Source organism: Coturnix japonica, chromosome 1, assembly GCF_054131305.1.
Source record: "Coturnix japonica strain WE chromosome 1, WE-NBRP24, whole genome shotgun sequence".
In the NCBI taxonomy this organism is placed as follows: Eukaryota; Metazoa; Chordata; class Aves; order Galliformes; family Phasianidae; genus Coturnix; species Coturnix japonica.
In genome coordinates, this window is record NC_140663.1 from 41,019,890 (window position 1) to 41,032,862 (window position 12,973).

The following is a 12,973-nucleotide window of genomic DNA, read 5'->3' on the forward strand; positions in this document are numbered from 1 at the left end:
ATTTGTGTGTATAAAGGTATGTGTGTTTATTAATCTCTGCTTAGGATGTCAGTCTCTCTAACTGGGAGAGTGTATTTTTCTTTTTCTAATGGAGGCACAGAGGAAGAGCAGTGAGGAGAGCAGGGTGGTTGTACCCATTGACTTACTGCCCCCTGTTAGCCCTGGCAAGCTGCTCAGGAGTTATATTGTCCAGGTGCCTGCAAAATGCCATCCTTTCTGACCGACCCACATGAATTATAGCGTACCACAGCTAATCTTCAGCAGCTTTTAAGTGTCTGATGCTAGGCAGCATATGGTAGGTGATAAAAGTTGTTTGTTTCCTTGACGTATTTCAGTATCAAGATGCTATTTTGTTAATTGCAGAGCATGAAGTCAATAATAATGTATAATTATGCATTGTGACATGAGGGAATGACTAGCTAAGCATCATTTTGCCCAACACAGCATCAGACAAATGGGCAGTGGTCTCCTTGCTGCCATCAGGCCTGATGCTGCCATCGCTGTCAGCCTCCACTTGTGTTTTCCCATTGCTCAGTACAATAGCAATTACAGTCCCTGCTAATAGGAGCTACACAGACAGAGATGATTCCACTCAGGTTTTAGAAGAAACAGAAGGTTACTCAACATAATTTGACAGCTGTTATAGCACAGATTAATTGCTGCTCACCACTTTGCTTTTGTAGGCAGGTAATTGTGCTCGCAGCTTGGATTTGGAGGATCTTGTCTGTGCTTGATTGTGACAGAGACGTGACTGTTTCAATGTTAATTTTTGGATACAAGTTTCCATTGGCATGCAGCACAGGTGGGTGACACAGGAACCAGCAGCCCGCTGCAGCTCTGGAGAGGTTGTGGCTGCAAAGTAGCTGTTGTGGTGTGCACTGTACAGTTGTTACTTGTTGCATTTGGGCTTCCTCTCTGTGCATGGGTTTTGTTTATTAGAGAGGCAAACAGCTATAGGTTCCTGCAGTAGCGGGCAGTATGGAGGTGATACAGGGCAGCACTGTGCATGGGCCAGGCACCCACAGCAGCTCCCATGCTCCCAATGCAGAGTGTGATGTGCAGGACAGCACAGACCTCAAGAGGGCAGAAATTAATTCAGCACAAATTGCTTTTTGCCGCTACCGACCATCAGAGTTGACTGAAGAACTGTATTAAGCATGGTTTCTTTTAGCAGTGTTTGAAGTGATTCTGCCACGATGCGTTTTGCTTCTGCTGCTGCTTTTCCAAACTGTAAACTTTAATGGCCAAATCAGGCTTTAAAACCAACAGATGGGTAAGGCATGTTTTTTGAAGAAGAAGAAGAAAAAGCCATCAGAAAATATCCATCAGCAATCATTTGAAGTCCCTCAGAAATCATCCGAAGCTGAGAAAGCACAAGTTAACCCCCCCACCCCGTTAGTTCTACAGCAACAGTACGACGGGCTGGAGAGCCCCAAATTGGGACTGCACATTCACAAGGATGAAACCAGATCCTGATGGGGGGGGGAATGCAAGTTAAAGAGCAAGAACTGCAGGAAAACCAAGTAGATTTCAACCTAATGGCTCTGGGTGTTTTGTTTGTTTCTTTGTTTTTATAATAAAAAAATAAATAAAATAATAAAAACTTCTTACTTGTGCCAGCAGCGGTCTTATGGCTCTATGGGCAAGTGGCATGTAACCACAGACCATGCTCTGAAAACCTGTCCCTTTCCTTTCCAAAGAAGAAAGCTAAGTGGCCCCATGAACACCCAAATACCCACAGTAAACAAATCATCTTTTCTTTTTTAACAGCTGCCTCAAATTAAAACCCATTAGGGTTTCCTTGCTTTCTCTGGACATTGTTTTGCCGCAAGGCAGGAGGGAAGTGCCACATGGACAGATATTGCTGAATTTGGATTTGCCTCATTGAATTTTTATGGATGGTTACCCTCAAAAAACAAACTATTAATAGGCCCGTGTCTGAATGTTCAACCACACGAGACCGCATCTGTTACGTACAGGCTGTATTTTGATGGATCGCTGTTCCATCAACTGAAAATCCTTCGGGCACTGCAGGAAATAGAACGGCCCTACAGACACTTAATCTAAAACTAATATTTAAAAGATAAATTGCGGGTTAAAATGAAGTAGCCCATTAGATGGGTGGAAAATAAATTACCCCATAGAAAAAGAGAAACAAATAGGTATAATATTCCAGGAATATAAATCAGGGTAAAGCAGAAGTCTCTTGAGTGGCAGTTTGTGGAAGCGATGCTAACAGCGGTACAGATTATTTCCACAGCTTCTGTGTCCTTTGCTGTTATTATAGAGATTGAATTACACCAAGCTCTTAGTGTGGTGGTTTGTGAATAACTTACATAAGGTATAAGATGGACTCCAAGCATTTTAGTTTGCTGCATAATCCTACACAACTGAAACAAATTCCAATGTCTGCTGACATTTAATAGGAGAAAAATCCTGAGCCACAACCTCTAAGTAAAATGCTTAAAACAAATTATAAATGTAGGTCTCAAAAGGCTTATTTAAAAAATCCCATAGGTAATTACTTCATATATAAACTGCCTTTTTCTCAGAATGCTGCTTTGAGTCTGCCCTTTGTGTTCATCTCATATGGCCAATTAGCATTCCTGAGCACCTGCAAAATCTTCCACTCTGAGCAAGGATGTCGTGTGGGTGTGAGAGATGTCCAACAGCAGCAGAAGGAAGTGGCCAGGCCCAGGGAGAGGCATGGTGCCAATGGATGCCATCAGTGGAGCCATCTTGAAGTGGTAACACTGTGCTAACCTGGCCTGCTCGACTACCAAGGCTGTGGTGAACTCTGCTGGCAGTCACCTCTATGGAGGGGACAGGGCTGGTGTCCTGCTGTACAGCTCCAGTCAGTGCAGTGGCCTTGGATATGGCATACAGGAGGTGCACATGGCACTGCTTTAAGGCTTGTCTGGTCTCCTGAAGCCCCTTCTCAGGCTGGAAACAGGGCAGAGGGTGCAGTCCAGGCAGCCACAAGGGAGGAAGCAGTGCTCCATTGCAGGAAGGGCCAGCCAAGACCGTGGGGATGTGCAAAGGAACTCCCAAAGAAACAGCTTTAAAATAAAAGCAGGCTTCAGCACTGTGCTGGAACTGGAGGCGAGAGCTGTCTTCTTAATGGGAGATGGTTTATGTGTCTGATAGTTGTTCCTTTTAAAGTCACATTTAGGAGAATATTCCTGTCATTGCTTCAGTTGCACTTGGTTGAAGACACCATCTGCTGCAGCACTCAGCTGGCTTGGTATTTAAAGTGTCATTTAGATCAGAAAGCAATTGAGTATCCTCCATCTACTGAGGCAGATGCCTTCAGCAAAGGTGAACTTCCACAAGTGAAGGATGTTGCTGATACACTGAGCTGAATCACAGGAGTGTTTGCAGAGAGCCTTGTGAAAGACTGCAGGTGTTCCTTCACATGCTCACCTTATTTCCTGTACACACCTCCTGCATCCTACCTGAGTAAGCAGTGTTAGAGATGCTATCAGTGCAATGCTGCTTTTGAAGTCCAGCACATGTGGTCCCTGTAGCTGAGGGAAGGACGAGCGAGTTTGGGTGCTCTTCAGAGATGGGACTGACAGTATTTTCCAGCTGTTGAAGCCTAGGCTTGCTTCAGCTCCACGGGGCAGGAGGAAGAGCCATTTTCCTGCCTTCCTCCAAGATGCTGCCATGCACAAAACTGCATAAAACCCTGTGCTGAAACGTGTTCAAGCTGCAGTCCAAAAAACCCATGTAACAACGCAGAAAGAGGCATGAAATTAGGTAAAAACACAATTAAAAAGTCAAGGCTAATAAGAGTTAATTGTTCTACCCCGGTCTGTGCCTGTAGGGATGGCTGCAGGGCTCCCTGTGAGGAGAGGCCCCGCCAGGGCACGTCTGGGCCCCACAGATGAAATGGAGGCACCTCTGTGGTGGCACACACAGGAACTAAGACAGGAGAGGAAAAACAGGGAGGTTGGCAAAGGAGGTGCACAAGGTGCTAAGGAGATTCCTCCACAGACTGAGGGGAGCCCATGGAGCAGAGCAGGGTTATGCCAAAGAACTATAGCCTGTGGAAGAGACCCACACTGGAGCAGGGGAAATGTGTGAGGAGAAAGGAGCATCTGAGGCTTCTTTTTTCTACCTCATGGTCACCGACATGAAAAAACAACACTGAGTAACAATCGGAGGGCTGTATCAGAATCATAGAACGGCTTGGGTTGGAAGGGACCCCAAGGATCATCAAGTTCCAAGCCCCTTGCCGCAGCAGGGCCATCAACCTCCAGATCTGGTTGGGCCCCAACCTGGTCTTGAAAACCTCCAGAGATGGGACATCTACTCCTGTTCCAGTGCTCTGTCACTCTGACAGTAATGCAGTTATTTCCTATGTTAGAATGGAACTTTCTGTGTTCCAGTTTCTGCCCATTGCCTGTTGTTCTATTATTGTTCGCCAGCAGGATTTATCCACCCATCACTGACTTGACTCCTGCACTTCAGATATAAACAGTTACAAGAACAGTTATGAGTAGAATTTTATATTTCAAACTTCTATTTGTATTCTTTTGAATGGTACAACTGCAAGAAATGACTACCATGGGAACAATTACTATGCTAAAAAAGTGAGGGTTGCTTATGTAAAGATAAGAGCCACTAATAAAATGACACAAAGCCGAGCATCTAGCAGAAGGCCTGCTGTGTATTCTGTCCTCTACTTCTTCCCAGTGTTTTCTCACATGGTTTCCCCCCCCAGCTCAATAAACAAACTACAGCAGTCAGAGGAAGCTTTTATTTTAAATAAAACTAGTGAAGATACAATTTACACTGAAAGCCAAAGTGGAGGCAAATCACTTTTTGCAGTTGTTTTGGCTGTTATTTGCTGGCTGTTGTAGGTGGGATCCACTCCTGTATCTTCTTGCGCGTAGTAGAGTAAGGGACGTACTGCCCAGGAGTACCACTCAGGTTGAACTTATGGTTCTCCCAGATAAATTTACGAGCAACTGGAGGATGAGTAGTCGGAGGGTCATCCGTCATTGAGTGAAGCCAGCGATGCCTTAAGAGACAAAAAAAGACACATTGTTAAGGCATATTAAGGAGCATTACATGTTCTATAATGAGCAAGAAGTCAGGCAGTAACAATGGCACACAAAAGAACTTGTAGGTTTTGGTGTTGTTTGTTTGTTTGTTTTTTAATCACCAGAAAATTGTGTTGCACAACGATATCTCAACAGCCACCTCCAAAGCCTTCATGAAGCTGCCACCTGTGATATGGAATAACGATTTGAGTTCACCTAAGCAATCACATAAATATTTACTGGCTCCACGATAAAGTGATTGATACCAGTCAGTAATGGAGTAATTAACAAGTGAGTACAGCCATTACCTTTTACCTATGAACTGAATGTCAGCCCTACCCCTTGCAAATAATGTTAATGCTCAAGGAGAGCATTTTCCATAATAATTTACAGAAACACTTCAGCAGGGATAAACAGAATTGATTTCACCCCATTCCTATTCCAGTGCCCAAAGCAACTTTCAAAACAGAATCATTTTTGTTATAAGCCAGTTAACTGTGCATGCAGCATGAAGTACATGGAATGAGACAGAAGTGAGGCTTTTTGCAAGCCTATGGATATTTATACTGAGATGGAATTAAAAGAGGCTTCTGCTTATCAGCTTTTGTCAAAGACTTCACCTAAAAATATTAAGTTCTCTGTTATTAGTGGTTATTAGAAAGCCTGAAAATTATCCATGACCTATCTATGCAGCCTCTGTCAGCGCCTCACCACCCAATGAGGAAATAGTTTCTTCCTAACATCTAACCTAAATCTCCCCACTTTTAGTTTAAAACTGTTCCACCCCATCCTAACACTATCAGACCATGTAGAAAGTCAGAAGATTTCTGTCTGGGATATAAGGAGATGCCGTAGCACCTTGCTTCAAAAAAAGGTGAGTTTGGTGAGGTGGGGTCATACACTACATTCAATAATCCAGTCTCCCATTGCTAATACAAATGCAATGCGATTTTCACCATACCTTACCAGCCTCCCATGCCTCCTGCCCCCCTAGAAATCAATATACATCGAGAGGGGAAAAAAAGTGTTTTCTTGGCTGGAAATGTAATTACAAAAGCCCTGACAGAAAAGCTGGAGCAGATGGAGCACAAGAAATGCATTAAAGCTCAGTTAAAATTGACTACATTTCAAGCTTACACAATGCCTCGCATCTTTCTTTAGAAGTGTATATACACTCACTTCCTGAAATGTGAAATTATTGTAATATTGAGTTTATTTACTCATTTAACTCAGAAGACAGAAAACAGAGTAGTTTGTTTCTTCAGTGTAGACTATATAGCTTTGCAGTCTTTCTTAGACTAAATCCATGAAGTTTTCCAAAACAGAGTGTTCTGGAGTAATGCTCTGTTTGCTTTCAGGCCTTTCTGGTACAACAACATCAATACAAAATTGAGCTCAAATTTCAATGCATCACCAAAAATAAAAAGCCCCATTCAGTCACATTCTCTCACTGAAAGTAGAAATTGCTCACCACGGGTCCTGAAATAATTCTCTCCAGGAGATATTTACAACATCTGTGGTCCCTTCCTCACTTAAAACATACAAAAACTGAAAACTTTGCTTTGGAAAGACTTTCCCTTTGACAGCATCCCTCAGACAGTCCATGAAGCCTTGGTGTCTCAGACTTTACTCCCAGATGCTCAAGAAAAGCTCTTCATGCATTAGACTGAACAGCAGAAATAAAGGGATTTGACATCTTGCAGATGGCCACATTTCTGTACAAACTCTGCCTATAAATCCATGCATGAAAAAATAGGATTTAAAAGCAAGTAATGAGAACCTGAAAAGGAGCAGACGGCTCTTACAAAGCAAAGAACGTGAGGGCTTGGAAGAGGCTGAAGCAGTTTCCTGAGACACAGAGCAGCACTGCCAATGCTGAGGCAGATAAAGCCTCCAAACTTCTGCCTGCATAAAGAGACAGGAGACACCTTAAAATACCTTCAAGTGCATTGAAGACCACGTAGGATGTTCTCCCCATTCTCAGACAAATATTTCAAAGCAAAGTGATTTCAAACTGAATCTACAAAGGACTGGAGCCAATTAGATGATGTACGAACTGTCAAATAAGAAATGGTGCAACACAGACTCTAGATCTACTAGTGTATGTGCATCTGCAAGGTTCACTCACTGGCTGTGTGATTTCAGGCTACTTGCCAGCTTCCTAACATCCACTTATCTTTTCCCAAACAAGCTAACCATGATGCAACAATAAAGGCGAATGTGTGCACTATGGTCAGAGGGTATTTCAGTGCACTTTAAGTCAGCACAAAAGCAGGGATTTAACTTTGACCAGCATAACCAGTGGGGTTTTTTTCATTGTTATTAAAGACGGCACCTTCTTAGAACAGCTGCAGCCCCAATTCCCTGCATAGCACACATATGTCAAAACAGCCCTTGATTTCCTTCACGCTGTGATTTCAGCGCATCCATTGTCCAAAGACATCACAGCAATTATTTCAGAATGCTGAAAATGCAGCATACTTTGCAGAAACGGTGCTGTGCTACATTACTGCACCAGGCATTCCTCCTTGCTGCTTTGTCCCCTTCTCCAATACCTGTTAGGCAGCTCAAGCTGACTACATTAATTCCTATAGTGGTTTTTTTTTCCCCAGACAGTCATTTTCAGAATATTCCAGCATGTTTTTCCCCCAGTTCATCATGCATGAAACACGAGGTACACCTGACTGCATCTCCACAGCATTCCACAGTCCTGAACGCACGCAGCTGCCCACACAGTTCTCCTTTAAGATCAGCAACCAGAAACATGCTCAGCTTGAATGAACAATCCCAGTTCCCTCAGCTGCTCCCCATCAGAACTGTGCTCCAATTTAAAAGACCAAAACATAACAAGACCAAAAAAAGGCCCAGCAGAGTAGTGCACAACTCAACTTCCTGACAAAATATCTCTGAGTGTGGGACTGTTTAACTTTTCATGTCTTGTTGAACCGATCAGTGTTGATAATAATGACAAGGCTGCTGTTTCTTCCAGGGCTTTTTTTGTTCCACAATAACAGGAAAGCTTTTCACCTCACTGCTGTATGGGATGTAAACAAGCTGCTCTACCTAGAAACATGACTGATACTCAGAAATAAACTTTGCAAAATATTGTAAGGACACAGCTAGTGACACATAAGCAAAGAAGAAGGAAAACGCTGCCTCAAAGAAATGAAAACAGTCACAGCCTTATAATGAAAAGGATAAAAACTGCAATCAAACAACGGTTATTATGCAGCCAGTAAGGACCAGCCCTGCACTGGCATTAAATTCTGGCTGTGGAAACTTCAAACATTAATATCTCTGCTAAAAACCTGTGCCATAAAACTCATACTGGAGATGAAAGAGAAAGTGTTAACTGCATTAAACATCATTTGAAGACAGAGTCTGAAGCAAAACTGACTGCCTAGACAGCCTACCCACGCACTGCTCAGATGTTCTAATAAGAGCCACGTCACTCTGTCTCCCATGCCCACATAATTTAAACCTATTCCATACATCTGTGCATAAATACAACTTTTTACATTTCAGTTGCACAGTGTCTGAAAGCTGCATTGTTTCTGTTTGTTTTAGGTTGTTTTCTTTTGCTGGAGTACACACAAATCAAAGACCCAGGTCTTGCTGCTTCCCGGTGCCCAAAGCATGACCTGCCCATCCCACCATCCCGTGGCTGTTCCGACAGTCATTTCTGAATACTGAGCACATATTTTATCTTCTGCTTTGTAATACAAGAACACATACATGCAATTACACAATTCAGATCACTAAGTTAAATGGCTTACCATTCAGGGGGCACCATACTTCCATCAACTTCCCAAAATGTATTTTTGCCGTTCATTTCGTTAGTATATATGACCCATCTGTGTCGCCCTTGATTAAACAAACACAAACACCGTATAAGCTTAAGAAATTATTTTCACATACAGTAGAAAACTCATGAAAACACAAGGAAAACTATCTGTTATTATGGGCCCTCACTGCAAGACAAGTACAGCTATGGCAAGGAAGCAGGCCAGGATTTTGGGTTTTTTCTACTGTCACAGTAGCCTTACATTGCTGAACTTAGTGCTCCCACACAAGCAAAGAGCAAGGAAGGTGGGCAGGCAATAAATCCTAATTCACCAGCAGGAGAGCTGGGCTGCCACCCAGAAAGTGGGGTCACATCAGCACACGTACCAAAGAAGTTTCTTTTGTCTTCGTAGTACTTGTTTCCATATTTGTCAACTCCTACCAGCGTACCAGTCTTCAAGTCGTTGACCCTGTGAATTCCCAGAACAACAGCTTTAATGACCTTCGCCTCAGAGTAAAATTGCAATACGAGATTTTTAAAGGTTGGCAAAAATCTGTAATTAAAACTCAAACACACGTAATGTAAAGCAAAACAAAGGAACCCTGAACTACTCAGACTTAAGGAGCGCAAACATAACCACCAATTCCTACAACTACCATCAGCACACCTTCACTGTGTCCCACCAACAGGACACTGAAGTCACACAGAGAGGCTTTGGGGGAGTTGTTCAGAAGTTGTTTATGGCACAAGATAAAACATGATGCAACACCCATAAAACCCAATGAAAATCACGTGAAGGCAGTACCACAGGCACACCTGTGACTAGCATTCCACTGACAAGTTTTAAAGTGTTTTCCCCCACCTAGATCTGTACCTTTTTTTTCTTCCCCTCTTCACTGACCTTCACCCTAGGCAGGATCATGTAAAGTTTCAGCTGCCTGCATTGCTCTGGGCACTCTCCATCCAATGCCAGAACACATGTATGCCAATGCTTCCTTGGCTGGTGTTCACATATCACATAAAGCACTCAGACCCACATGTTATTTAAGCCTAACTTCAGGAAAAGAAGGGATGTTTCATCACTGCTCTCCTTTAATTCTTCCCCTTCTTGTAGGGGTTGCTATGCCATGTCCTGATGTTCGTGCCCTGTGCACTGACACCAAACACTTAAGAGTCATTTAGAGCCTGCAAAGGCCGCTTCTCAGAAATTTCAGATAGCATCAACTAATGGAAACCGGGCAGATGAGACATCACTGGGGTCAAACTCAGCGCGAAGGTGCAGCGAGGTGCTGCAGACGGGCACGGCGATGTACAGGCAGACATGCAGTGCCCCCTACTGCGGCCTGGACCCGGCAAGGCCGCCAAGGTGACCCCACGGGACGGAGCGGCGAGGCGAGAGCCGGGATCCTCCTGCTGCCCGCTCCGGGCGCACCGCGCTCCCTGTTACCTCAGCAGCTGCAAGATGGCGCCGCGGACACCGCCGTGGCCGCCGAGGTGCTTGAACGCCCGCTTCATCACCTGCACGTACTCCGCCATCTTGGGACGGCGGCTCCGGCACCGCCCCGCGCCGGGCTTGGGCGGGACTCTGAGGCTGCGCGGTGCTCGTTTGCTTGTTCTTAAAGTCCACAAAGCGTTGTTTTGCTATAAACTACTTAAGAATAAAGATCTGTGAAAAAGACATTTTTTATAAAGAAGCCAGCCAACGTTTGGATCACGAAACAGCTCAACTCCCACACCGGTTTCTGAGGCTGTTCATGAAAGAATCTTCATCATGACTGATGAAGAATCTAATTCGCTGAAGGTTTTTTCTGCTGGCAGTGGTCTGACCAGGTTTATTGGTGTATTTTTTTTCCCCCGAGGGTTAAAATGGACAAGCTCTGGGTCACTGAATGGAATGCAGCACTATGTGTCCTTGTAGCTAGACTGAGGCTGCTGTGGAGGATCCCAGTTTCTAAGATTAGATGCTAAGTCTTAGATATGCTGTGCCCCAAAAGTTTTGCGTGTTGAACGTCACTGTCTTAAAAACTCTGCCCAACCACATTTAACACTCTCTTCTTTTTCCTGTGGTCCCAACAAGTCTCACAGACTAGTGACAGGGCAGCATTCTACACAGGCCCTGAACACATCAGTTAGCTCTTTCTTTTCTAATACAGAATCACAGTGTAGTACACAAGAACACATTTTGAAGATAAATCCGTTTCCTGTATGACTCAATGACTGCACAGAGGACTCTCATTGAATCCTACGTTTTATTATTTTTTTAAGAGCTTTATTCAGTGATAAATTGATTTTGAGAAACCTAAGTTCAAGTATTTCACAGAAAGTGTAAAAAACCAACCCACAGAGCAATTCAGTATTTACATTTTACCTTACAATATTTATATTGTTTCTCTATTCCACTGCAATTGCCTCTATTCTTTGTATGGGAAGTCATATAAGTTTATGCTGCAATGATTTCATAACTAAGGAGCATACATTTGTGTAATTAATTGGAATTCCTTTTGCAATTAAAATAGTAAATCCAACATACAACAGATCCAGCTATGTAGATTTCGAGAATCTGCCCCATCCTTCTAAAATTTCTGAGTCTCAGAAGCAATGTTGAATTCACATCACCATTCTTTTCATTTTGTTGGCCCAGCTTCTAACCATAGTTTCTTTTACTGGTCTGAACAGTACAATCTCTGACACTTTCCCTTTTGGATTTGTAGCCCTCCTATAACACACACTTCCAAAAGCACGACCAGAAAAGGTTTTTTACTTGTCCTCAACTGCTTTAAGGGATTGATTCATGGTCTGGAACCAAGGCGCGAGGTGCAATGTTACTGAAGAACAGAGGTATTCTGTTGACTTTCAAAAAGCCCCACAAACATTCTGATGTATATACTTCTGTGACAATACTAAGACACTCACAAACTACTGTGCTGACACTTTTAGAAGACTCATGGCACTTCTTGGGAACTGCTCAGGCCATCTCACGCAGCAACTGTCTCTACTTTTCATTTTCCAATAGCAAAATTCCACTGGCTACAGTGTGAAAGAGAAACTTTCCTAAGAGCCATCATAAACCAAAGTATGTGTCTGTTCAGCTTGCTCTCTGGTCAGACCCCGAGGTGAAGCAGGTTTGAGGTCTCCATAGTGGAGCTTATGTATGTGTTCAGTATCAGCAGCCACAGAAACCCCATGTATCCAGGAGTGACCACTTTGAACAGAGGTCAGCTCCAATGCCATGACTCAGGTCACATTCGGTTCCTACACCAGAGCCAAAATGCACAACCCTGAGTTCTGATAAAAGATCCTTGTAGCAGAAAACTGTGTTACATGTTAGCAGTTACACATCAGGGTGAGGACAGCACTTCACACTGCAGAGCAGAGGGTAAAAGGAAGATGGAGGTGGCTGAACAGGGCTGCTTACAGGTACGAGTTAATGCCTGGGCTTTGTCCACGGGAACAAAGGAAAAGCAGAGCTCAGTTGAGGGGGGATCATATGATGAAGTAGAAACTTGGGGTTATTTCATACAGAATTATGAGGAGGAAAGATGGGGCCATTAGTGATTTTGGTTGGAGATGCTGCTGAGTAACCCCGCTGGAGTTTCTAGAGTTCCTCTGTTATTTATCAGAAGAGCGCTTCTTCCTAGAGAGCTCTTCCTTTTTTCCATCAGAGCTGATCAAAAGGCTGGAATAACCCTGTTATGGGACAGAGCAGGTAGTAGATGAGCAGTCTGACCAGAGAACAGAGCTCTGTGGAAGTGCGGGGAAGGGCAAGCTTTTAAAACAGAAGCAACAGAGAAACCGGAGTATTTGCTAACAGAAGGGGAAGAGAGTCCAACTGTTTATTCCTTGCTCTCATCAGCGTTACCCAAACTTTCCCTCTCATCCTACAAAGCTTTTCTCTACAATGCACCATCTACTCCGCAGTGCTCCATTTGCTTCAGGATGAATACATTTCACAGTGTGAGCATGGAGAGGATGGTAGAGCTCATTTCTCATTTGTTCTGGCTATCTGCACATTTACGCAAACACCGCAATCACTGTAATAGAAGGCTGAAAAAAACATAGTCAACTTTTCAATTGTCACTGAGAAATCTGTTCTGGAAAGGACCCAAACTTGTCACCATTTCACAATTCATAATGAATGGAA

The 12,973-nt window shown here is 43.6% G+C and overlaps 1 protein-coding gene across 1 annotated transcript; it reads right to left on the minus strand.

Moving 5' to 3' along the window:
• Window positions 1-4,748: 4,748 nt before the first annotated feature.
• NDUFA12 (NADH:ubiquinone oxidoreductase subunit A12) lies at window positions 4,749-10,382 on the minus strand. The gene is made up of 4 exons (XM_015858387.3): window positions 10,280-10,382; window positions 9,219-9,301; window positions 8,825-8,912; window positions 4,749-5,026 (listed from the first exon to the last, which is right to left on the minus strand). Exons 1-4 carry the CDS (start codon window positions 10,366-10,368, stop codon window positions 4,846-4,848), a joined length of 441 nt encoding a protein of 146 aa, XP_015713873.1. The 5' UTR covers window positions 10,369-10,382; the 3' UTR covers window positions 4,749-4,845.
• Window positions 10,383-12,973: the final 2,591 nt, after the last annotated feature.

Bases quoted from the DNA above. Each gene is read 5' to 3' on its own strand.
- NDUFA12 (XM_015858387.3), bottom strand. From the start codon at position 10,368: ATGGCGGAGTACGTGCAGGTGATGAAGCGGGCGTTCAAGCACCTCGGC. The intron at 9,302-10,279 runs GTAACAGGGAGC...GGGAATTCACAG, and splicing joins GCCATCTTGCAGCTGCTGAG to GGTCAACGACTTGAAGACTG. The intron at 8,913-9,218 runs GTACGTGTGCTG...TGTTTAATCAAG, and splicing joins AGACAAAAGAAACTTCTTTG to GGCGACACAGATGGGTCATA.